This window comes from Aulostomus chinensis, chromosome 18 (genome assembly GCF_037954235.1).
Source record: "Aulostomus chinensis isolate RoL2024-O1b breed Wild chromosome 18, RoL_Achi_v1.0, whole genome shotgun sequence".
In the NCBI taxonomy this organism is placed as follows: Eukaryota; Metazoa; Chordata; class Actinopteri; order Syngnathiformes; family Aulostomidae; genus Aulostomus; species Aulostomus chinensis.
In genome coordinates this window covers 14,233,355-14,260,795 of record NC_141337.1, presented here as the reverse complement: position 1 = coordinate 14,260,795, position 27,441 = coordinate 14,233,355, and the positions used below count along the sequence as shown (strand labels likewise).

At 43.9% G+C, this 27,441-nt stretch overlaps 1 protein-coding gene across 1 annotated transcript; it reads left to right on the top strand.

Annotated features, from left to right (window-relative positions):
- The first annotated feature begins 114 nt into the window (after positions 1–114).
- Positions 115–25,707, top strand: nherf1b (NHERF family PDZ scaffold protein 1b). The gene is made up of 6 exons (XM_086185917.1): positions 115–1,050; positions 18,617–18,787; positions 21,124–21,277; positions 22,851–22,894; positions 24,160–24,279; positions 24,376–25,707. Exons 1-6 carry the CDS (start codon positions 481–483, stop codon positions 24,511–24,513), a joined length of 1,197 nt encoding a protein of 398 aa, XP_086042043.1. The 5' UTR covers positions 115–480; the 3' UTR covers positions 24,514–25,707.
- Positions 25,708–27,441: the final 1,734 nt, after the last annotated feature.

Genomic DNA, 27,441 nt, shown 5'->3' with positions numbered 1-27,441 from the left:
CCTTCCATCTTTATGAATTTAGGTTGAAGTGTTTGTTTCTATGGTGCCAACAGAACTGTGACACTGGTAATAAATCTTCTAAATGAATGTTTTTAAAGCACTGCTGTCTCCACTCGTCTCGTTAGCATGAGGAGGCCAGCTGGGCTGTTCCGTGAACGCACCTCCCTCTTCCTGAGCGGACTTCGGTCTCTGTGAGGGGCGAGACTAGTCGCTGAGAGTCCGGGTCTGGTGGAGTCTCGCTGAGGGTTGCAGCACTCGAGAAACTCATAACAGCCCCGCTTCTTGTTTGTTAGAGTAAAGGAAGAAGTGGGACCGTCAGAGTGATAGAGGGCGGGGGTCGGGTCGGTTTTTGACGGGGTACCAGCACCAGTCTCACGCCTTCTTACAGCAGCATCCTGACCCGCGCTTCTAGTCTTTTCTACGGGCGAGAGCAACAGGTTGAGCCGCAGCAGCAGCAGAGTGAAGGCAGGGAAGCTCACCATGCCGAGCAAGAGCCAGCATCTGCGCCCCCGGCTGTGTACGCTGGAGAAGGGCGACAACGGCTACGGCTTCCACCTCCACGGAGAGAAGGGTAAGACCGGGCAGTTCATACGGCTGGTGGAGCCCGACAGCCCGGCGGAGACCTCGGGGCTGCGCGCCGGGGACCGGCTGGTGTTCGTGAACGGGGAAGACGTGGAGAATGAGAGCCACCAGCAGGTCGTGTCTCGGATAAGAGCCACCATGGGCCGGCTGGAGCTGATAGTGTTGGACCCGGACACGGAACAGCTGCTGAAGAAGCACAGCATGAAGTGTCTGAAGGAGTATGTCACCGATGGGGTCCCGTTACCGTTCGACGAGGAAGAGGAAGAGGAGCGGGTGGTGGAAGAGGAAGAGGAGGTCGACGGGACAGAAAACGGGGATGAGCGGCTCGCAGAGGGGGGCAAGGTGGAGGAAGAGGAGGAAGAAGAGGTGGAGAGAGTCGGGACACCCAGGGAGACCACGCCGGTGCCGGAGAGTAACGGAGAAATTCACCTGCACGTAGAGAAGAAACTGAGCACTAGCTCTGAGAAGGTGAGTGTGTGTATGTATATATATGTATGTGTGTGTGTGTGTTTGTGTGTGTGTGTGTGTGTGTGTGGCCCCTCCATCCGGACCCACATTCTCATTAACATGAGTGGGATTAACGGCATTATTGAGTGTGGGAGCGTGTTTCCTGTGAAGAATCGTTGCTCTGTGGTGGTGAAGATGGCAGCTGCACCCACATGCTCCTGGCTGGAGGGCTGCCAGGCTGTGGGTGAGGGGACAAACCATCTAGCTAGACCCTCAAAACAAGCCCCCCCCCCACTCTGGCATCCTCAAACTTAACACCACATACAAGATCAGATTGTTTCTTCAAAACTTTCTGTCAGGCCAAACTCTTTGAAGAAATTCAAAAACAAGAGGATGGGAACATTGGACTTGTGCAGAAAGCAACTATGACAAATATGTTACATTGCGGTAGAAACCGCAACAACAGGAAGTAGGTGAGCTGAGTTCTGACAGCTTTTGATCTGAGTCTGTGAAACATTACCAGCAAATTCTCACCAGCATCGGTTGCTGCGCCCTGCTCTCATTTTCTCTGTCTGTGTGAACTTCATTAAAAAAGTACTAGAGGAGGAGGAGGAGGAGGAGGAGGGTCCCTCCAGTGTGGACCAGCTGTGCCTCCCCCCCTTCTCTGCATCCTGGATGTTTACCCCTGAGGCTGCTTGTGTGCGCGTCCCACTCTGCTGCTTGGTACACGACTCTAGGTGGGAGGATAAGGTCATCGTGTCCACAGATCGCCAACAAATCACTCTTTTTCCTTCTTTTTCTCCATTTTTCTCTCTGGTGTCACTCAGATGTGCGAGAGCTGCATGAGGAGGAAATTCACATGTAACACCTGCCGCACGGAGGCTAAAATAAATCATACAATTTTGGATCAGGAAGCTGCAAATATAATGAAACGTCAGTGAAACCATTCATAAAGAGCCCCAGGATGACGCTGCACTGTGAAAATATAAACAAATTAAATATTTAAACATATATTAATTGTGACATTAATTAAAATTTGACTGTTGGTCATCGTATAATTGTGATAGAGCATAAAAATTGGTTACACAAGTCTGCTTTTATTCATCATCCATTTTCTATACCACTTATCTGTTAAGGGTCACGAAGGGGCTGGAGCCTATCCCAGCTGACATCGGGTGAGAGGCAGGGTTCACCCTGGACAGGTCACCAGTCCATCACAGGACCAACACATAGAGACAGACAACCATTCACACTCACAGTCACACCTACGGTCAATTTAGAGTATCAATCAGCCTCGTCCCCTCTTGATGTCTTTGGACTGTGGGAGGAAGCTGGAGTACCAGAGAGAACCCACACAGGAACAGGGAGAACATGGAGACTCACACAGAAAGATCCTGTGATGGAGCCGGGGCTCGAACCTGGAACCTTCCTGTTGTGAGGCAACAGTGCTGACCACTGCACCACCGTGCCGTGTCGCAGGGTTATCAGGAGCAATTAGAGGGCCAGTATCTTGCTCAAGGCTACTTGGACATCATACATTGATCACTGAATCATAATTTACATACAGTAATATCTTAGGTATCTTAAATAGTGCCTGAAACGTAATATTCTAAATCTGTCAAGCTGTGACGCGACACTTTATAAAACTAAAACAGTTTGGAAAAAGTTTCCGAAGCATCGGTCTATCCAGTGTTTGTTGTTTGAGTTTTAGCCGCATCACAGCTGATGAGATGACCTCCATCATCTAATCACGCCGTCGTTTCACATAAGGAAGCTCTTATTTGCCCTGCGACAGCAAAGGAGGAGTAACAACTTTTTGCTACCCCAGTGTGACTCACACCGTCCCAAATATGAATCCAGATGCTCCAAGAAAACCACAAGTATCCTATTTTCTCTCAAATGTCATATCTGGGGTGAGCGGGACATTTTAAAATTATGTTCCTGCTCCATTAAAGATGACTACTTCACTCCGTGTAGCCGGAGCAGCTTTGCTCCAGAGCGCTGCCGGGTTCTGTTGTTTGTCCTGGGAATATACAGCGATTGTTCCCATGTTTACTCTCGATACACTGCACAGATGGCCTAATGTGGCAGTAGGTTTCACTCTGGCACGCAACCTCAGAGGGACACCGAAAGAGACAATAGTTCTGCTAACAAACTCATTTACATCACTTGGATTCCCATTTCAGCTGTGCGCAAAGTTTTGACGTATGAAGGACAAAAGCAGCCTGCGTCGTGCTAAGACATTAACACGCATGTGCACACACACACACACACACACGCACACACACACACACACACACACACACACTCTCTCTTGAAGCAGAGCAGCTGGAAGTTTCTCAGGAGATGAAGACACGAGTGAAAATTAGACTCAAGGGATGAGCTTTGCTGTCTCCATGTTACATTCAGAGGCACCTCAGGGTGTGTTTCTGCACCGACTCCCACTTGTTTCTGGAATTTTCTCCCTACATCCTGACCGGCATTCCTGTACCCGAGCAGTCACACACAGGCACACACACACACACACACACACACACCTACAAAACCTTCACAAGCAGCTTTAGAAGACACACGCACAAAAACACAGTCACACTGACGTCCGCACGCCACCCGTCTGGCCTCGTCTTTGAAGCAACACAAAAGAGGGTTCGAAGAGCAACGCCTTCTCCGGAAACGGAGGAGCCTTGCTCGAGGTTGCCGTGGTTACACCGATCTGGTGCGCATGGTAGTGCATGTGTGGAGGTAAAGATAGTTGAGAGTGTGACAGCGCAGTGGAGGTGAGAAAGAAATGGTTCAAGAAGCCATGAAAGTCAAAACATTTATGCGAGGCTCGGGGAAAAAAATCGGAGAGGCGCTGGCGTCATCGTCAAACAAAACACATCTGCCGGTTCCAAAGGTCGTGGTTTTGTTTGTTTGCCAGGCAGTAACAGTTTTACTTTGCTGGGAGCAACGAGGCAGCAGCCATGTTGATGTTTTATCCACTGATCCTGAGATAAACCCGTCGGTCTGAGTGCATCCAGGGGTGACGTGTTGCTGAACAAAAAAAGGCCCATCGATTGACGAGTCAGTGTGCAGAGAGTTAATCAGCAAATATAGAAAAGTAAAGGTCCTTGACCCGGTTTCATCAAATCCATCGAGACTTAGCACATCAAGCTGGACCCTTCATGTCTTCCCTCTGAAACACCATTTGCTTTTTCACCAAGAACCTTTTCAAACTTTCGATATTCACGAGGAAATGTACTTTAATGTCCATAAAAGCGATACAACACGGTAAACAATGACATTTTCATTTTAAACTTGTTCAAAAAAGTCTCTTGGCGTTGCGCTGAAGCCGCATAGTCACTACTTACAATGACATCATCACCAAACGGCAGTTTGTTAGCAATTTATGTTGTCCACATGTAGCATGTGTGACTACCAATGTGCACGAATGATACTTGTCAGTAACTGACTTCTGTAACATTCACTGGCAGCCATATTGGAATATTGATTTTCATATACGTCCAATATCTCATATTCCTCGTTGGATTTGTAGGTCATCACAGAAGTTAGCATCGCCCAGAAGACAGGGAGAATTTTATGCCACGTTTTGGATTATGATGGAAAATAATCTCTTGAGTGAAGAAAAGCTTGAGACTTCCAGATTTTGCAAGATAATCTTCACAAACCAACACCAAGTTTAGGATTTTGAAGTAGGGCAGGACGATTAATTGAATTTCAATTGTGATTTCGGCTTCCCGCAATCATGAGAATGAAATAAATCGATGACTGCATGTCTTTCTGCGGCATGTTTGTAAATGACCCCCACTACCAGCATCCGACATGCTCGTCTTCTCCTCCAAAGACCAAACAGTTTCGGTTTCAGCTCGTGTTCAGAGGGAGGCGGGAGACGCAACAAGTCTCTGCAGATGAAGAAGATGATTCAGTCGTCTGGAAACACTTCAACAGACTAAAATAGTGAGTTACAGTAGTCTCATTCAGCCACTTGTTAGAAAGCACCATTTTTAAGACCCATTTTTAAGGCCTTGAAATTCACGAGTTTGGTATTTCCAAGCATATTTGGTGCTGTATTTAAAACAAAACATTAAAATATATTAAGCTGGTGTTAACCGCAAGCCTTATTTCAAACATTTAACTCAAATTCCCTTTGACTTTGACACAAGAGAACCGACGTTCAACGGTTAGTTTTAGGATTCATTCTTCACTCCTCCATTGTTCAACAAGGTCAAGCACCTCATTTACTGTATGACCTGAATTGTTCACTTTCTGTTTCAGCCATATTGGATTATTGATTTCTACACACTCTTCAGTATCTCCCAGATGTCTTGATAGACTTTGTTGGTTGGATAATGTATACCCTTGAACATTGTAGGCTACTGATCACGTCTGTTTTATAAAAAAAAAAAAAAAAAAGAACTATGAAATTTTCTTCCATAACCTTTTTTGTACCAAAACCATTTGAACCAGTTGTCCAGGAGCTGGATTTGTCCAGTGTCGTGTCAGCGACTGAGATTCCAGTGGAGTGTGAGAAGTTGTCAGGAGTCTTCCTGTACAACCGCTTACATAAGGCACAACTTTAAACAGTAATTACAGGAGAGAAAGAGAGATTGTGCCAGATGAAATTGACTGCAGCCAGATGAGTGTGTGTGTGTGTGTGTGTGTGTGTGTGTGTGTGTGTGTGTGTGTGTGTGTGTGAGTAAACATGTATCACAGTGTTTGTGTAATTCTCCATACAAGTTTGAGTGGCCTCAAATGTGATTTGACCCTCCCGTTGCTTTCGACTTTTCTAATCCTAGTCTCTAATCTGCACGTTCGTATATAAATCTGCTTATTAAAGAGCTCGTCTGCTTTCACCACACAGTTTGGCCTATTTTTATTGGCCTGACAGAGAATGCCTGGTTCTTTAACTGCATGGTACGCCGTGTTTTCCCCAAACAAATCACCCTGGAGCTGTTGTGTGGGAGGCTTCACTCTATATTTGAATACACTCCACTAGATTGAATGACCTGGAGCTTTTTAAATTTTTTTTACATGGTCTCTCCATAGCGCTCGCTCAGTCTGCGTGTGTGTTGTTTCACACTTTCAAACACTTTTTCCTCAGACTGGCAGAACATCGCTATGTGCCGGCAGGAATTTTCCAGTGAAGCATTTCAGTACTCGTGTGTCATTTACGCCCAAAGTGCCAGTTAGCATTCCTATCTGCGGCACAGTTTGTCTGCATATTTCTTGCAGATTTAATGTAGTTTATCTTGAGGAAGAGCCTGTGGATACGATTCAGTTGTCAGCTTTCGATGATCAGACGCAGAGTGGCCACACCTACTGCAACAATTCCAAACCAGGATGGTTAGAGGAGTGTCTTGGCCTTCCTCAGACCCCAGGACGTTTGGACTGGTTTCCTGTCATTGTTGTCGGTGGAAGATTACCCCACCTTGTCGTCTTGATCCCCCTGTCAGAGTCCCAGCAGCTCATAGTGGGACAGCCAACAGTGGCTGGGAATCTAAATAAAAAAAAGAAGAAGAAGAAAAGTCAAAGCACAGATTGATTTGTTTGCCTGGGAAAGCAGCAACTACATCACTGCAATGCAAACATAAAATACTAAAGGGTAACAGACACTGGTTAAACATCACGTGTGCGCAGCAACAGAATCAGGGTAAACCGTGTTTCCAGCTGAGAGTTTGAATCTCATTGAATTCACCCTCTCAAAGCCAGCGATTGTTCCGGCTCGATTTGTCTAATGAAGTGTGTGTTATTGTGTTTGTCCGATGGGTGCAGATATACTCCATGATTCATTCTATGCCGGCCTGACTGGCTATCGCTGGACGAGAGTGTGTGTCCATGGCCATGTGTACCAATTGGTAGGTGTGTGTGTGTGTGTGTGTGAGAGAGAGAGAGAGAGACAGAGAGACAGAGAGAGAGAATGTTTGGGAGTCTCCCTTCCCTGCTCTTTGTTGGATTGTTGTTCCAGGGGAAGTGGTCCACATGACATGGACGTCATTGTGTTGCTACGCAAAGATTTGTAAATGTAACATGTTTTCCTGTGACTGTTTAGACCAAAAGTGTGTTGCATAATGCTAATAATTGAACATTCATGAAGAGAAAAATTATCTCTTTAATAAATAATTTCATTCGTAATGTGACAAATCCGTATCCACAGCCACCATTCCAGGATGTATGGAGCAATGTAAGAATTTGACATGATGTAATTCTGCCATTTTTACCCTGAAACTGAGAATGTAATTACTAGATGATGCACTAGAGATATATAACATACATTCATCAGCCAGACTGGACCGAGCTATTCTAATAAAATAACAGCAGACAGATTAAATTACTTAGAAAGAGGAGCCATTCAAATCAATATATTGATGTAACTTAACATCCTGGCCCGACATGTTGTATTTATATGTTCAGATGTAAAAACATAATCATTTTGAAAGAATTCATCTGCGCCTTCAAACCTAACAGGAAAAGCTCAGATAACCTTAACCTTATCGAAGTCATTCTGGACTTTTTGCAACACTTAACTGCAGTCAAACTGCTTGATGATGCAAGTTTAGCTCCCAGGAAGTGTTGGGAAATGGGCTCAAAGTACAGTGTTTGGCATGTTTAGCAATAAAAAAGACATGAAAATACCACAGTGGCAGCAGAACAACTGAAAAGGTTTCAGGTGAAATTCATAGGGGAATTATGTTCCTAACCATGAATGTAGAACGAACTTTGACCCGTTGCAGACAGGAACTAGATGTTAACATGTTTTTGGCCCATTAGCGGTAGAAAGATGAAGATGCTGGCGTGTGTCTTGGGTCATAGCCAGACTTTGTCCGTGTTGCACACAATCAAAATGAACAGGATATTCTACAATCAAGCTACGTAAACAACCTCATCTAAATATTTGTCTTAGTTACAATTAAGTCAGTGGATTATTGCTCTCCGTGTAAACACAACAAATGTTAATTGATTTTTGCTTGAGACAAGTTGTCTCCCGCTTAACTCAGTGTAAGTACTCGTGCACAGGAAGCTTCACATACAAGTGTGGAAATAGAATACCGGGTTTGTTTGGTCTAAACTAGTTGTGATGTCACCAGTCCTGTTTGAAGATACACGCCTTATATTCACGAGCACAGGAAGTTTCATTGCAGCTTTTTTTTTTTTCCTTCAGTGCAGCTATAAAAAAAATGGTAGAATAAAACTTAGATATTCTACTTAAAACATATGACATTACAATGTTTAACTGGAAAAAATAAGAGAAATAATAATAAAAGCATGAAAACAAAATGAATCGATAATCTGCTGTGTGTCCTGCGTAGAATGCAAGTGCAACATTCTTAGCAGAATTGTGAAAGGCTGCGTGCCAGGTTAACCTTTGAGAGAGAGAGAAAACAGCGCTGACAGGAAACCAAGGGTGAAAGTAGCGACTTCCACCTCTTTAATATCAACACATGCTCACACAAACGCACACACGCATGCTTTTAAATGTCAGACGGTCATAAACTAGCAGATGACTCAAGCAAGAGAACCCTGAAGGTCCACGGCTTGGTTAGAGGACAGTATTGATCGGGGCTGGAACAAGTGATCAGTTTGTTGTCAGTGCAAATCATAGGACTCTCTCGCTCTCTCTGAAATGTCTTAGTGACGCCAGTCCAGACAACAGCACCACTGTCCGTCCCCAAAACCAAGGCCACTTTGGCCCAGGTCAGGGGTTGAACCTGAACCCTGTGTGTTTGTGTGTCTGTGTGTGAAAGTGTGTGTTGGGTCTCACGGGATGCTGGCTTGAAACTCTACAATGCCACATTCCATTCTGGCAAAGGTTCACCACCCCCTGCTGGACAATGAGCCGGAGGGCCGCGCCCTGCCCCGGGTGGGGGTGGGGGGTGCTCATGGGGAAATGACTCGCCGCTCACCCTGAAATAGACTCAACCCCTATCAGCCACCTCCCTCCCCACCAGAGAAGACCGAGACAGCACGCTGTACGTGGGTTTATGATCACTCCTCCGGCTCTCTTGATCATGTTTGTCCCCCCTTTTATCCTGACTGAAATATTTAACTACGATTGGATGGAGATGTTCAAAACCTCCATTTAATAAATCCTAATAGTCCTTTTTCTCTTCTGCCACATTGGGTTAACGTTTAAGGTTGTTAGTCGAATGTCTCTACAACCGTGAAATTAAATTTGCTACCCATTACCCTCAGGATGAGTCATAGTTCTGCTGATCTTTCATCATACGCCATCATCATCGAGCCTAAATGCTACTCAGTTCATCCAGTATTTTGGTGAATGTCCAAATACCTGCAAGACTATTTACATTTCCATGAGCGTTTATATTTAAGGCTTCTTAACGAATGTTTGCAGCTCTCTTTAACATAAATAGAGTAGATGTGTGGTTGTTATGGTGTGATACTTCCTGTCCTGAAACCAGCCATCTAAGGAGAAAACTCAGACAGTAGCTTCATTAATGCAACACAGCTGTAAAACAGGGCTTTTGTCTTTTCGTTTGTCTTTTCTTTCTTTTTTACTTTATTTACAGCTGGATGTAGATGAGGGAACTGGGAAATGTGGGAAACCATTCAGGACCATGATGAGACGAGCTAACCCTAAAGGAAAACTGTTTTTGTCTCTTTCCGAAATTATAGGAATGCAGTTTGTTTTATTTTATCAGTTCTCAGGTGTAACGGTGACACCGCCGCTTGTTCAAACGTAACTTCTGCCTGTGTGCAACAGTTAGTGGGTTTACACGCACAGTTGCAAACGAGGTGTCAGGCAATTTAATTGTTCCACAATGGCTTCTGTGAGCTACACGAGAACTGAGGAGGAATCGATGTGTTGAGGTCCACCTCCAGAACAGTAGGGGGCTTCTATGACATCATTGGTCTTGTCAAATGCATATAACCAGGTGAGCTGCCTGGTTTAGGCACCCAGTGCAGTGCTAGACTGACGCCCTGTACCTGATCGATTTGTACTTGCGCATTTTTCTCTAAATCCACATTCTTACATCCATCACTGTATTGAGATGTGTGTGTGTGTGTGTGTGTGTGTGTGTGCGCGCGCGCGTGTGTGTCTCAGGTGTGCAGGGGTGGAGGCTCTTGGACAGGAAGACTGGCTGAACAGTTAAAACAGTTTGTGATAGAACCAAACTCTCAGTCAGAGCTGGGCCGATTGAATGCATTAATGAGTTGGAGCAGAGCAGGAGATGTTTGAGGAAAGACAGAACCTGCCTGCTCCCCATCCACAGATCTTCCCATATGGTCTTATCAGTGTCTGCCCCCCTGCGGTGATGAATGACAGCATGTTCTATTTCCGGACCGTCCCCCTAAGAGTCTATTGTGATGGAACCCTCAGTAAAACATTTCTTTGGTGTCTTTTGTAGAGCCAGTTTGTCCCATCCTCAAATGGAAGAGGGGACAGTAGGCTGCTTTGTTCCCTCCTCTGCCTACCTCGCAGCTGCTTCACTAGACCAACTTGAAACTCTACACCCCCGTCCCGCCAGAGAGAGTGGTGCGCTCCATACACTCAAGTGAACAAACTTTGCTCCATAGTCGTTAAAAAGAAACCTGGTTTACACTGGCGAGGCCATCAAACTTTTATTAAGTTTGTCCTTGTGGTTGTTAATCTCCGTCAGAACTACACATGACAATCACAAGGCCTGCCGGGCCGACCGTTTGTCATGTCACTTAGTTACCACGGTGCCTGGCACTGTGTCAGTTTGTGGTTATTCTGTATGCTGATCAAAGAGGCCCCATGAAGCTGAACTCATGAGAGAGCTGCCCGCTCTCATTAGAGTCAGCAGCACAAGGAGGAAGACATAGAACGATACAGGCCGAGAGCGAAGGGCGGCTTCAGATCAGAGCAGCTGAGGGTGACAGCTCCCTGTTGATGATTTGCAGTTTACTGGCTCTTATCAGTGGGCCAGAGCAGCTGTTTGATAGAAGAGCAGTTGAAATGCATCACCAAGGTAATCATTAAAAGAAGTTCTTTCAGCTTTTCTTTGAGCTGCGTCAGACAAGAATGACACAAACCTCCAGTAAAAGATGTGTTCTCCTCTAGTGCGGCCTGCAGTTGGACATCAGTCCCCTGGCCAAGCACGGGGAAAATATGAAGTAAGTGGCAGGCAGGGCGGTAGAACTTAAGCACACATACACACACACACACACACACACACACAACCACAAACACACGTACACACATCCTTTCACGCTTACAGACCACATGCAGCTCCCACCACATCAGCCAATTGCTCACAGCAACAGACGCTATCAAGCCATGGGCACCCAGGGTGATTGATAAGTGTGATGGGTGGTTTATTAATGAGGCTGTTTTGTAGGATCCTCTAGGAGGGTTGAAGTTAGAACACTTGTGGGTTCCACGATGGCAGAAAGGAGGAGCCTCCCTCCCTTTGACAACTAGTATCTATGCAGATGTTACATTTTAATCAGGATGCGACCAGTTTCATTCATTACATTTGTTTGAATCCGATCTACATTAAAAGAATATCTCTTTCATGAGAAAACTAGGGTTTGTGATTACAAAGTTAATTAAGACATTGTGATCTTGATTTTGTCTTGTAAGTCGTCACTGTTGCAACGAAGAGAGCAGCATTTGAGCCGTGCTAGCTGTCGCTTTGGACAAAAGCGTCTGCTAAATGAAATTGTAGAATTGTAGCTAGCACTTCCGTGAGCCGGCGTGAAAGTAAGCTAACTTTCATTGAACACCGAACATACGAACGTTCCACTGGCCAATAAAACATGAACATGTGTTCACATACAAGTCCAGGTTGGTAGACATGAACCAAAAAAATGCAAATAAGCCATAAGATAAAAAAGAGGTTCTGAAATTCCTAACATTAGCATGCTAATCTCACAGGATCTGACGCTGCAACTGTGCAGTCTTCACTATCTTATCTCCTGGTTATTTCTGCTTGCTGAGGGAAAGCAGAAACAAGTCTATTACAGGATTACATCAACCTCTGGGTGGGGAACCTGTGAACTGTGGATCTTAATAAAACACTGAGAATCCAGGAGAAATCTGGAACAGCAGAGAGGCAGCCTCGTGACTTCGTGAGGGTTGTGAGAATATAAAATGAGCCCCGGTATTGTTGGGGAGTGATTGGTATTCAAAGCAACTGCTTATTTTTGTTGCCAAAGCCTTCAAGCAGGGCAAAGTACGCTCAACATGCGTTGTTTTACAATGAAACAGGCTGCTCTGACTCAGCACATGTGAGGACACAGTTGTTTCAGAGATGGTGGCTACATATACAGTACGACATGAAAGAGTTTATTTAGACCTACCACTGTTGCTTCACTTGGTATCCACCCAAGGGTGTTTCAGTGCTGGTCGAGTAACAGCGACACTGGAAGCTTAATATTCACACCAGCTGATACAAGTTGTTGTAAAGTTCTGTTGATCGACGAGCAAGGAAATGCGTCAGAGCAGGGATAATGGAGAGCAGTCCTGAAGAATAATGGCGTTATTGTACATATGAGATACTGAGCTTAGCGCTGAGTCAAGTTCATCTTTTGTTTGTTTCTTAATTTTATGTGCGTTGAAGGGCCTGGTTGACATCAGCTGACTCTTAAAACTATAACATTAACAAGCAAGGCAGCTGCCTGAGCAGTGCAGTACAGACAAGTCCAGACAAAATAGAACAAAAAATAAGTAAATAGATATAGCAGTACATACACAGGTGGATGCTGTCATAACAGTTCAAAAGAAACACACATGCTGAGATGGCTACTAAAGAAAAATAAGTTAATGATGGTAAAGCAATAGGTTTGTGAAGTTACCTCCTTTTATTAAACTCTGTTTTGTTAATGTGGTACCCTTTACCAAGGTCAAAGTCATATTGAAAAACCTTCCTTTCCTGTGTTTTTTTTTTTTTTGTCTTGTTTTTCTCCCATTTCTCTTAAGTTGCGGCATGTGGTGGTGGCTCCGCTGAAATCAGACGGTTGTGATCAGAACCTTGACAGAATTATCTTTCATCCTATGTAAAAAAGTAAACACGTAAAACATACATGTCTCGCTCCGTTGACCCCCCCGGTGATGGTTCCTGGCATCACCTCTCATCTTATTTTTACAGGGATGCCATCTAGTTAAAGCCTCCGTACCAAGTCGACCCCTGCGTTATTTTTTTTGGTGCGTTTGTGTATTGATTTGTCTCTCATGTTAGGAAGTTGAGGTTGAGCAGAGGGAAGCATATTTGAGGGGAGATGTTTCAGCGCTTCCTGTTCATCACTTCCCTCCTCAAAGGTAAAGTTTACTGAGAGTTCAAATGTTCTTTTGTGGGCCGAGAGGAACATCTCACACAACAGAGAACCATGACTGTGGTTTATGGCACACTGACAGTCAGAAATATTAATATTGTTGGTGCAGAACAGTTGTGTATGAGAAACAAAGGTGAGATGTTGAACTGAGCGGTAGGCGGACAATGTCAGGAAGTCCAGAGTGTTTCAATGCATATATTGGTATTTTAAGAAAAATGGGGGGGGCATGAGAATGTTTGCACTCCCATGTAGTATATGACGTAGTATACGACGTAGTATACTTCACACCATGCATACAGAATTTTGGGAAAAAATAGGAATTCATGTGACATTGTTTTTATGACATCTTTTCAACATATTCAGTGTCTTTCCTGTCTAATTTCTTGATTTTCGACAGGCCTGTTTCTTTTTTAAATTGTGAGTGACTGCTGCCACACCTGATACAGACTGCGCGATCAGTTACTCGTCATGGTAGACTGGTAGTGTAGGTTGTGATGTCAAATGAACAAAATTCAATGCTACCTGAGTTGGCACAGAAACAAACCCAACAACAGTTGCCAGTTCTTCCTTCCTTCTCCAGGACAGCCAGTTCACCTATCACTTAGACCCTCCCCTTCAGGGGTCTGCTGCTCACTCGGACAAACAATCGGCGCGGTGACCTGAGAACGGTGCCGGTTGTCAGTGTCAGAATGACAGAACAAAAGTGGTTCAGCACAACGTTTGGAAGCAGCTGAGCTGAGTGTGTCCTACTGCGAGTTGAATCCACCAGAGATATTTGGCTCTGTTAACGTGTGGTTTGGGATCAGATGTGCTCCTGTTGCCTCTCGGGATACCACGTATCAGAGCTGCATTCATCCCTCGTGCATCTATTTGGCACTCTTGAATTTATTTATTTAAAAAAAGCATCGCTCAGCTCTGTACAAACAAGTCTATTTGATGCAAGCTGTCAGTCAGAGACCCTCTTCAAGGCATCAACAGGCAGCAGTGAAACACATTGCTAAAGCACATGGCTTGATTAGCCTGAATGCAGAACACTGGTGTCAATCAACTGGACCTGTGTGGCTAAACAAAAAGGGAAATGTAGTTCTCAGTCAAGTGGACTACAAATTATACACACAGTTCATAGAGAGAGTGAATCAGCACCGACGGAATACACACTGCTTATTAATAACAAAGCAATCATGTCAGTGGTTGAAGTGTTCCTGAGGAGAGGATGTTTTTTAACTTACAAAAGCAGATGCAAGTCATGTTTATCAATGCTCATCTATGGTGTTTCGTGTTTGAGATATCGGAGTGAAGCAGCTGCGAGCTGTGAGCTGTGATTGGCTGGTATATGTTAATGGGTGGGTCTTAGCGATATATCAGTTGTACGGGAGCATGAGGCAACATGGAAACTGAACCACCGTGTTGGTAGGCAACACAACTGACAACCGCACTACCTGAGCGTCCCAAAACGTCATTATGTTGATAGGCATGCAACATTATTTGGACGTCCATATTTTCTTGGTTATAACTTCAGTGTGAGGTTGACATCAGACCAGTGTTTTAGCATTTAACATGTTGTTCTTTTCCAGCTGTCCAGTGTCATTCTGACGTTAAACTCTTGACTTAGCACCAACACATCAAATAAACACAAAAAAAGAAAACCCACACACACTTCTCTCATAGTGGCGTGAGAGGCTTCCTAGCATATCAGTGTCTTGACCATTAAAGTTCCACTGCTGGCGGTGCTGTTGCGAGACCAAATACCTGTCCTCCTCCTCTCAATGTCCTTAACTGCTTTTTCAATCTCAAACTGCTGTTATTCTCTGCTTTTTCTGAAGGATGACCCAACAGCAGTAGCGATTCATATGTAAGTGAGCAAATTAGGGGGCGTGCCAAGCCCCAGTTATGGCCGCTTGTGGGCGTGAACATTAGCTTCGATGATTGAGCTTTATTAGAGAACCATTCGTATGCTTTTAAAATCAAATGAGAACAGGACACATGCCTGCATTTGTGCATGCGTCTGTTGTTTTCACAGCATTATTGCAGACATACTCTAACCAGACGAGGAGGAGGAGGCCACACGTGCTGATGAATTAATTTTCCTTCTGAATATCATGTACTCACAGATGCTTCAGGGTCTGGGTCAGAGCAAGTATGCAAATGTCGGGCTTGTCTGGAACAGACGTTTAGTTGTGTTTGCTGTTCAAATGAGTGTACGCAGATAAGGGCGTTGAGTCTATCATTCTAGTCGAGCTACGAGCCTGGACTGATTAATTGTGGAGGAGTGATTAGCTCATAATTTACAGGACACTCCCTGGACGTTCTCACGTGTCAGCTCGTTTCTCAACTGGCATCTGTGTTAATCTCATTTCAGCTGTGATGTTATTTACATCACGATCATTGCGTTTAACAGCAGCTGAAACACACACACGCACCCATTTGAATGTCTATGTCCATTTTAGTTACCCTGTTAGCTTGTGTGTGTTCAGCAGATTCCACAGATTTCAGACCCGCGTGGGGATTCTTCTGTCCTCCACTCCTCTCTGACACAAACGCTCCTCTGTTGTCCCTGCCAGGGCCTCTCTCAACCTCTCAGCCAGCGCAGGGGTGCCTAACGTCAGCCAGAACCCCCCCCCCCCCCCCCATGAGTGTTCATGAGTGCCATGCCAAGGCTGTATTGTGTGTAGATGCCGCTCCATATTACATTTGCTTTTAAAACTGACAAAGCAGTTCATCTGAATCACTTCTCATCAGTATCCTTATTTTAACTGTAAAGTCGTGTTTTGAACAGTCGGTGCACCAGACATCTTAAAGTAGAGAGAATTGCTGACATTCAAAGAAGAGAAGGTCAGTAGACAGGATGATTCACACCTGCCACACGTTCAGAGCAGAGCAGAACATAGAAAAAATGTGTTTTTTCCCTTTTCTCTGTAAACTGTACTTTGGATTGCACACAGAACTATTAAAGGAGGGTTTGATAACCACTTAAGGAGGAGAAGGACGAGAAATTACGTCAAGCCTCCGTGTAATCAGTTACCAATCTGGTGAAAGTCCTGGAGGGCCCTTATCAGCAGGAGAAATGTTCCAGCAGGTTCTTCACTTGAAAATTAAACAGTTACTCTGTGTCACTGATTAGAACAAAACTGTGATGAAACTACTCTTAACATCCATCATGAGGGAATATGTGACACTGGTTTGTTGTTCAAGAAGTGTGAGTGACTCTCTTTGCTTTCGTGCGGACAAACGATGAAAATGATTCCACTCTCATGTGCACGCTAAATACATAGCAAAAGGTAGCAGCTGCTTAGCTTAGCACAAATGCTGGAAACTACTTGTAAAAACAATTGAAGAAATCAATCATCGATTGACTTGTCAATCAGTGTAGCCACACGCAAATCTTATCTTCCTTTGTTGTTTTACTGTAAATAAAGTAAGGAACACGGTTAAATAAAATAATTAACATCTTGTTGCTTTGAAGAATACAAGCAATTAGTGACTGAGTCCATGAACTCATTAAGAAAATGTTTACTGAGGTAATAAATCAAGTGATTAGTTAGATCTCATAGACTTCAGTAGGCAGTAAGATGTCACTGCCATTACAATGCAGGTTCTTCAAACTGGCTTCACTTTTCAAGATGTCCACCGCTTATATGGTCCATGAGGCCTTTACGTGACCGATTGTTTCCTGCACGGGACCAGTAGCTTCCACAGTGGATCCCAATGATCCTCAGTGTTTCCTTTTTAACTAACAAACTGGATGGAGTCACATTTTTGTTGTTTGATAGTCATATTAACAAGTGTGTGTGTGTGTGTGTGTGTGTGTGTGTGTGTGTGTGTGTGTGTGTATGTATATATATATATATATATGTATATATATATAATAATGTTAATATAAATGTGCTCAAAGGCACATTCTTTGGTAAGCGTGTTACCGTTGTATTTCCTGTGTTATGCTGAGCTAAGCTAGCTTCTAGCCTCACAGATACTGCACAGTCATGTGAAATGACACAAATCTTATCTAACAAGATAAGCAAGTTAACTTAATGACAAGATTGGCCTTCAAGATCAAGAGCACCCAATGAATTTAATTTAGAACAGATTATTTGGCCTCATTCAGTTCCACAGGAGAGAACCAGATGAGAGCAACCTTTAAATCTTGCAGGTAAACAACAGCAATAGTGCACACGTGTCACTGGACTCATTAAAGCTGTTATCTCTGTCCAGTCGTTAGAGAACATCTGGACTGACAAACAACTGCCTGTTAACTGGTGTTACATCATGTGATTTCTTGTTAGAAATTACCAACCATTAAGAGCCCTCGCTGTACAAAGTTTTCTTCCTGTTATATCTGGAAATAGGATAACCCTTCAGGAACACGTGTGTGCAGGCACTGTGAGGAGAGAGAGCGAGAGAGAGAGAGAGAGGACCCGGTGGGGTGTCAGCTCAGAACAATTGTCTTACATAATACAGTGACACTTGTTGGTGGCGGTGAGCATGAGAAAATGTCCTCCTACTTTTTAAAGCATCCAGTATTTTTATTGGAGTGAGTCACTCTCACTGACTTATTTATAGAGGTTGTTCATTGTCTTGGAGTTGGTGGAAGGTGGAGCACTTTGATGTGGAGGGAGTGTCGGGTCAGATTCAGGCACTGCGACAAAGATTATCCTGACCGGCTCTGTCTCCTTTGTCATTCCTGAAACTTGCTCCCAACTCTGTTATGACCTCTTTGATGACAATGCCATTGCTAAATAAAGAACCTGCTTCATCTAAGCAGGGGAAGGGAGGTTCTTGGATTTAGGTAGAGTTTCTTCCTGGATGACAATGCCATTCTGACTCTTCCTGCCATCCCAGAGCAGACTGGATGGGACAGGATGAGGGGAGGCAGGCAAAGGTCAACGCCTACCTTCCATTGTCCTTCTTGGAGCCTGGAGGCTGAGGACCACAACGGAAGTGGTAACTTCCTCAAGTGCCCCCCCCCCTTTTTTTTTTACCCCTCCTTAAAAAATCTTCCCAGCAGACCTCCAATCACATTCTCCCATTATTCGCTCAGACCCTCTTCCTTCCTGGCGAGCAGCCGGAGTCACGTGGAGTGGAACTTCAGCTTGAGTTTACTCTCGATTGTTAAAAACACACTGCTCACACACATCAGCATGCAGCAACCACCTGCATGTTCAACCTCGGCCTCATATTCATGCTCAACGATTCTTTGGAGCTCTCCGTCATCTTTGTACCTCTTGTTGTCTCAGAGCAGGCACCCATGGTGGAGGTATTTTTTAAAAGATTAGACGTATTCCTGCATGTCATATGTAGCGTATTAACATGTTTTCTCTCCTCTGGCCTCTTCCAGGAGGTGTGCACTGAACTGCGGCCACGTCTCTGCGTGATCCAGCGAGAGGCGAATGGATATGGCTTCAACCTTCACAGTGAGCGGGCGCGGCCTGGGCAGTATATCAGAGCGGTGGACGAGGACTCTCCAGCAGAGAGGGCCGGCCTGCAGCCCAAAGACAGGATAGTACAGGTACTTCAGTCAGCTCAGTATCTGCTGCTCTGTTATCTTAGGCAAGGTTTATTTTCTTTTTTGGTCTTTTTGAAAAAGAATCCAACATAGTGTGTAAAGGTTAATCTGTGTACATTTTTCAGGAAGTGTCCTTTTGAACTCAAGTAGTGTCTCAAGTAGCCCCACCCTCTAGACTCTAAATGGAGAAGGACAGTGTGCCGTTCATTTTGTGAGTTTTGAGACACAACGTTCTCATTTTCTCCCTGTTGTGATCCATTCATGTATGTGGTGCGATGATGTTCCCACTACTACTTTAAATATTCAAAGGACATGGCGGTTTGTAGCTGTGGCCTGATACTTGCATCCCAGATTTTGAGTTTAATGTAAAGTTACTGTTTTACACAGAGACAATGATTTAATTTGAAGCAAGTTGTGTTATTAATTACTTTCCAGCACAAGAGGTTTTTATTTGTTGTCAAATGATGTTTATTTTGTGGCTTTGTAGATGTGTGCCCGTCCAGGGAGCATGAACCCTCTTCTTAGGCTGTTCTTCAGGTTTCTGACATTTTTCCTAATTTAGAAGGTTTTAGGATTTTTTGTAGGTTAGGGTTTTTTTTTTGCCACAGAGCTGGAGGTCAGGTCAATTTAGAGCCACTTAGTCAGTCAGTCGCAGAGTCACTGATTCACTGAGGAATACAAAGCCATGAAGCATTGTGATTGGACGATGTCAGTGATGATGAGTCCATCCGGATGGTGTCCAAGCCAGGACGAGAGACGACAGATAACTCTGCCCGGGTAGCTTTGACGCTCTGTGACAACATCTGGATATTAGAGATCAAATAGAGATAAAGTCAAAGAGATCAAAGACAGATCTCTCTGTGACCACAAGATCAAAGTCACGAATGACACCCTTCTGAGAGTAGCCCAGTTTGTGACATCACACAGTCTGCGGCCTCTAATTTTGCAGTCGACCTGTCTTCGCTCCGGGAGCGACCAGAATGTGTGGACCACAGCACATGACCATCACAACCCGCACCAAACATATTTCCTTATGCGTTCTGACTTCAATCTGAGATTGTGTCTAAACGAAAGGTAATTGTGATTTTGGTCCTCTAAAAACAATAATTTGACTCGTCTTCACCAACATCTCCTGAAAAGGATGCTCCCTGATGTCAACTTGGTCTGTTGCTGTTCTGGATACACAGTTGATTCGATTATCTTCCAAAGTTGAGTGTGTGTTTACAGAGAACATGATTTGAGCTGCAGTCTCACACTGAAATAATCAGATTCAGTCAGACTGTGACATCCTCGCTGGGTGAAGGGGCATTGTTTTGATTCATCATAGAACTGCAGACAATTTGACCGATGACATCCGGAGCTAAAACAGGATACCTGGAGGTCTTGTTTGTCATTAAAATGTTTCATAAGAGTTCTACTATTCTGAAAGTTGCCACAGTATCCAGTCATAATGCTTGAGGAATTCAGGCTCGCCCCAGATCAAGCAAAGATGTAATGGTATTACAACCTTAAAAACTTCAAGCGGTATTAAGACGGCAGCAGCAGAATCAGCGGCAGCGGCAGCTCACGTTGAACATCTCTGACTCATTCATTGAAACTTCTGAACACACGGCTTCCTCTCACTCAGCGACTCAGTGACCATGTGAGTGTGCAAACTAAACAAGTTAGATAAAGAGGAGGAATCGAATGATGACGGAGACGGCTGAGGGATTAAAAGGACTATAGTTGAGACTCTGGAAAGGGGTTTCCAGGCCCCCCAGAGGGCCCCCAGACAGCCACACCACCCACTGAGGAGCAGGGCTTTATGGGGAGCCGACAGCCATTGTTACTGCTATTACTGGCCCAGCAGCTATTGTCCAGCTTCCTCTGTGGGACTGGCTTAGACTTTCAGGTCCACCCTATGACCTAAGCACACCAACACACACACACACACACACACACACATTTCTCACATGTTTTTCTTGGGTGATTTCATCCCAGAGCTCTCAGCTGGCCTGTGTGTGTGTTTTTGTGTGTGTGTGTGTATGGGGGGGGGACAACTTACCTGACATGTGGAGTTACTGGAAACTACAGGATGCTTAATTCCATTTCAGCTTTAAGAAGTAAAAAAGACGAATAACATTTGATTGAGGGGGTAAAAGAAACAATAAAATCAGGGTTTTTTTGGACTTTAGTGGAGAGCAGTGGGATTGTTTTGCAAGCGTGTGTGCGGACACAGGATTTCCTGTCCTGGAACATCCGGTAGGCACAGTGATAATATTGAGAAAGACATCCTGACAGTGATAAAAGGACATTTTCATGTGGGAACAGACGACCAACTCTTTCTTCCTCCTGCTCAGGTGAACGGTGTATCAGTAGAGGGGAAGACACATTCAGAAGTCGTGGCAGCCATTAAAGCGGGCGGAAGTGAGACCCGCCTGCTGGTGGTGGACCCAGACACAGACGCCTTCTTCAAGAGGTGCAGAGTGACCCCCGACTTAGACCACATTGCCGGTGAGGGGACACACAACGTCACTAAGACAATGAAAGGCTGCAATTGTCTTGTAATGTTTCAGGTTTATTGTCAGTCAACAGCTCTCCTCTCTCTCCCTCCACTAAAGAACGGACAGTTAAAAGTCGGTCACACAGCCTCTTGGCTCCTCTTCTCTCCACTCTATCTTTTGCTTTCTCTCTCTGCCAAGAAACACAGGCAGACACTGAGCGCAGCGACTTCCTGCCCTGCAGAGAAAGTTAATCTTTTAGACATTAATAAATCAGATCGGAGTCACATGGCGCTGAGCAAGAGTCATGTTTCTCATTTTCACACAGTTAATGCTGTCACAATATTTGTACACATTACTGATTCAAGGGATTCTCTCCTACAGAGGAGTCAGCTGAAGAAGTTGGCAGGGATGTAGCACTTTGCTCAAAGGCACTTTGACTTGATGCAGGTTGTTGTACTCATCACAGCCCCCAGGGGGAGCCCTAGCACAGTGTGTGGTTTGATTGCCCTCCACAGCTCAGCAGCTGATGCTCAGGCAGGTGGTCTGAGTGCTACTCTGCCATAAGAGACTCTTCACATCAGTGTTGTACTGCCAGGTGTTGGCATGGCAACCTCTGTATCCAGTCATTAGCATAAATAGGGGCACCAATTAAATTAGGAAAAATAGAATTTGCATGTGTTGATATTAGAGAAATTGTCATGTATCAGTAAGTACATGGGCGGTGGATCATTATAGGGGAAAAGAAGGCAAATGTTTGATCATTTCCTGCGCTGCTCAACCTCCAGCCCTCCGCTGAATCTAAGAATGCCCCACAGGGGAGAGATTCCAGAGAGGTGTTTCCCAGGTAACTGCCTGCACTTCGCACACTGCCCACTCAGAGGGTACCTGCCAACCCTGACTCTTCAACTTCAACACACACACACACACACACACACACACACACACATACACACACTCAGCCCGGTTGGCCAGCAGCTTTGTTTGGTTTCCAAGGAGCTCCGTCCAAGTGGCCTCTCAGTCTGGAACTGGAGTTGCATTGGGACGTGAAGAGGCTCCTCTTTGAGACAGACAGACACACACACACACACACACACACACACGTACTCACACACACACACACACAGATCTCGTATAACAGGTCGTTATCGTTAGTGCGGAGCATCAAAGGGATGATGGAAGGTAAGGGGATGGGATGATGGGAGCTGTGTGTCAGCAGGTACCACCTCACACACTTTGATATTGTGTGTGAGAAAGTTATGGCAACATAAATACATTTTTCGGTGACCCTTAAAAAAAAAGCTTGATATGTACAGGGTGTGACTGGAGGGGGAGGAAGGGAGGTGTGGTGGACCAGGAGGAGCATCTCGTAGAAGATGACTTGCATGTGAATAATAGATGATCCTCTCATACCTGCACTTTGTAATAGAGGAATGAAAGGTGAGATGCAGGAAGGTCTCGCAGCGCCCGCCTCTCCTCTGGGACTGAAGGCATCTCAGCTCACTCTCTAATGCTGACCGACAAAGATACTTGTATATTTTTTAGGAGAGGGTTGCTTTATTCCTGTGTGTTTTTCATGCCTACAGGTCCGCTGCCAGAGCCTGTTATTAATGGAGGAATGGAGGAGAAGGTAAGATACAACTGAAACGCAGCAGATTGTACTTAAGCGTCTGCATGCAGAGCTGTCATTCACTGAGGGAATCAGCTTTTGAGCAAAGTCGGATTTAAAACTTTGAAGTGTGAAGCGTCGTTGTCTCCTACGGCAGCTGCTTCTCTCCTCACAGATGGAGCCTCTCTCTCTGTCTCTCTCTCTCTCTCTCCTGGCATAGAGGAGGACAATAATAGATCAACCTTCTCTGCTTTGAGTAGCTGTTGCAAGGTCGAACTTTTCTTTTCTATGCCTGCGTTTCGGAGAATTCAGGTTCTGGTAAAAAATGGGGTTATTAATCACAGGGACGTACTTACTTTCCTGTGATTGTGTAGAGTTCATTGTATGGTGCATTGTATGGTGTTAGTAGAAGACTCCACCCAACTCCATTAATACTCCATTAACAGCAGCAACAAGTTTATACAAATGGTACATCAAATAAAACTGTATCCACTGGATTATGCTGCTCTGTGTCTGGTTAATCCTGCTCAAATATTCAAGCTAATCCCAAAGAAACACACTGACCTCCCTCACTTCAAGAAAAACACTCTTTAAACTCTGCATAGTCAGTAAGAGCATGACAGGAATGCTTTTACTTCTCTCAGCTTTCCCAAGGTGAACACACTGGACTTTTATTTAATGATTAGATGAGAGGTGTGTGTGCTTGTGTGTGTGTGTGTGTGTGTGTGTGTGTGTGTGTGTGTGTGTGTGTGTGTGTGTGTGTGTATGGGAAGACAACAGAACACAAACTCTGTACTGTGCGGACCGTTCTCAGCGTTCCCTTTGGAGCCAAATATGCAAAGTGAGGCTTGACCTGGGTCTCAGTGTGCAGAGGCATAACAGACCCTGGATCAGATGTTGAAGGGAAAAGGTTGAGGAGAAGATTCAAAATGGAGCCTGCCCGGGTTCAAGATTTGCAACCTTATCAGCTCAAATATGTTTCAAAGCCCTTGATTATCTTCTCATCAGATACCTTCTAATTAAAGTTGACACATTTTTAAAAAAAAAAGTGATGTCAGCTCACTTACCAGATCTGTCTCTTTATTAGCTCAATAGCTCATTAATTACTCGTTCTACAGCTTTTTATGCCACTTCATGTTGCTTGTGAGCAATAGAAAAATCACAAATCCAAGGCTGCCTCCCTGTGGTGGTGTTTGGTACTGCAACAAGGCCTGACCGCGTTCGCATGTCTCTATATGTCAGTGGAAATGTGATGGAGTGATGCTCACGAGTGTTTTTGTCTCCAGGTGAATGGAAGAGGAGCCAAAGAGGCAGAGAGGGACTCAAAGCTGTCAGTCAGTCCTTCTCCGTCCAACGCCTCATCCAACACCTCGCTGACCACCCCGACAACAAACACCCCACCTGAGGTACGTCACAGGAAACACTGATGTAAAAAACATTTAGAAGAAAGTAAAAAAAAAAGGAAAATGTTTGTTAAACTCTTCCTTTCCCGGGTTTGTCAGGGCGTGGTCACAGAAGCCATTCCTGCTCTTAAGATGTCACTGCAGCAGGTCAAAGAACTGGCTCACCAGAAACGCTCCAACAAGAGAGCCCCGCCAATGGACTGGACCAAGAAGAACGAGCTCTTCAGTAACCTATAGGGCACCTCGGCTCATCTGACACACACACACACACACACACACAGATTTTTCTTTACAGTGATTCTTACAGATTTTTTTATGACAGTTTTAACTATTGTCAACAGATCAGTTTAAGCCTCTGTGAAATATTCTTATGATTATTACTCTTCATGTCATGATATTCCACATATTACATAAAGATAATGTGCTACTAACAATTAAAGATATATATATATATATACATATATATATATATATATACACGTATATATATATACACGTATATATATATATATATATATATATATATATATATATATATATATATATATATATATGCCAATGAGAGAGAACTGGAACTTGTTGACAGTGTGTGTATGTAGGGTGTATTTTCCTGTGCGTGCGTGCGTGCGTGCGTGCGTGAGTGTGTATCGACACTCCCTTCTGTCCTGTGGAAACATGGAGGAGTTGCTAGATTTAATGACCTCCATCTGCTTCATCTGTCCTTTTACTACTAACATTAGAAACATCCAAGCGTCGTCTATTAGTGCGACCACACACTGAAAAACTAGCCTGACAATCGGTTTTGTCTTTTCGAGTTTTATTTGAATAAATAAAGAGCGATTAAAGGTTACAGGCCGTCTACTTCAAGGTTCTATTCCTGTAGATATTTGCATCTAATTACTACTTAGCTGATGACAAACTAGCAATTATATTTTAAAAATGAACCCAAAATAACTTTTAATGATTTTTTTTTAGCACACTGGTAGGCTTTAAACTGGAAAGATTTTCTTATAATGTACTGTACAGTATATATCATATATCATGTATATTTTTACATTTTTGATACAAATAAAAATTCCACTCCGACATGAATTCAGCTCAAGCCTTTGCTGAACCATGATATTATTCCTTGTGAATCAGCAGTAACTTATACCGTCCTCACTCTGCCATCAGGGCCGCTGCAAATGAATGTTCACTTCAACATTTATAGAATATTTTTATTGCTCATGTGAGATTTTTACACATTTCTATTGATGTCTTTAAAAAATGATGTAACTTTGAGATGATGTTTGTTTAAAAAGAATGTCTACGCTTCTCTAGATTTGTCCAGTGTTGTGACAGAGATGATTTTTTTCGAATGAATGAAGGAGTAACGTGAAGAGTCTCTTGTAGCCTGTGTAAACGATTTCTTTATTGAAATAAATCATTATCCCGTGATGCTGATTTTTATTTGTGTTTTTCATTCTCATGTATGAAGGAAATACATTATCCCCCGCATTTATTTTGCAGCTGTAAGACTTAACGCTACTCTTCTCCACTCTACTTACACTAACTCGGTTTATTTTAGATTATAAACACAAGATGCATGCCTTTAATATTCTGGCATTTCCTTGGACTGAAATAATTGTTAAAAAAAACATCATCTCTGCCTTGATTAATCGGAGTTTATTGCCGTCATGAATCAGTTTTGCCTGTGCTTCCAGGACTCCTGCTCCTCTCCTCTCCTCCAACTTGTCACTCTGTCTCCAGCAGCTGTCAGGTATAATGGCCTCAACCTTTCTGCTCCCACGCTCTCCTCCTAGTCCCGCTGTCATTACCGCAGCTCACTGTCACCCTGCACCGCTCATCTTTAACATAATTGGACTTAGTGGCGTTGATGCGCATCTGGGTGAAATGAGATAAGTGGTGACGAAGCTAATAATCATAATAATAATTACTATTGGTGAGAAGATGCTGCACTAATTAGAGAGGATGGTGTTCAAATTGATGAAAACTTAATTGCGTGGAGATAATTACACTCTATCATATAATAAAGACCAAAAGTATCTAGAAGTGTGGGTATAATAGAGGTGCACCTGATACTGATATTTATATCATCAACAAGGATAAAACTGCTACTTCAGGCAGGTCATTTATCTCCGATTTTCCACATACGTTATTGGTTGAATGTCACTTAATCTGCTTCCTCTGCACACTATCATGCAAACCCTCTCCACCCAACTCTCTTTTTACATTCTGCATGTTACTGTCATTGTTTCTGACTGTTATGGACTGTGTGGGAGTCTGACACTGATTGTCCACCTGCTTTTTGGCTTTGCTTGTATATGCAAATGGAGGTAGCGGTCCAAGTACAGACCCACGCTGACAACTTAACTTACTGGTTGAATTCTGTGTTAAGCATCTTGTTTTTGTGTTTCTGTAACAAATAATATTTACTCAATACACTACCAACAGTTAGGTCTTGTATTTCAATATTATATCTCATTGTAGTCATTTATTAAGCGGGAAATTGAAATATTGTATTCGAAGAATATATTTTTAAAAAGTACTAGCAACTTCCAGGAGCCATCTTGTCACTTCCTGTAACCAGACCGGACCGAGACAGGAAGTGAGGCTGAAACCCCTGGAGGATGAAGATGAGGATCACGTGAAACATTTGCAAATGGCAGTGAGAGAGACAGAGTGTGTGTGTGTGTGTGTGTGTGTGTGTGTGTGTGTGTGTGTGTGTGTGTGTGTGTGTGTCAGCCTGGGGAACAACAAACAAATAAAAAGAGCATTGGAGAAAAGTAGCATTTATTTTAAAATAAGGATCTCAAACTGAGAAGGACCTGGAGTAACAGGTATGATGGCCTGAAACAATTAGCAAATCAATTCTTATGGCAAAAAAGACAAGCAAAAAAAGACTTGTTTTCAAGTTCAGACTAGATGTCAGCAAGGAGATGAATCCAGCTGAGAGAGCCCTGCAGCCTGCTAACCTCTTTAACTTCTCACACTAAAGCCTGAAATTTTTGTAAGTATGTATGTGTTCAATGTCCAAATAGTTCCTCCTGCTCAGTATCTGGTCAGCTTCCTCTGATTCAGGCTCTCACCGTAAAGATAAGATAAACTTTAATGTCTCTGTAAGGAAGCTGCCAAGCTGTCAATGCTAACATTCCATAGCTTCTC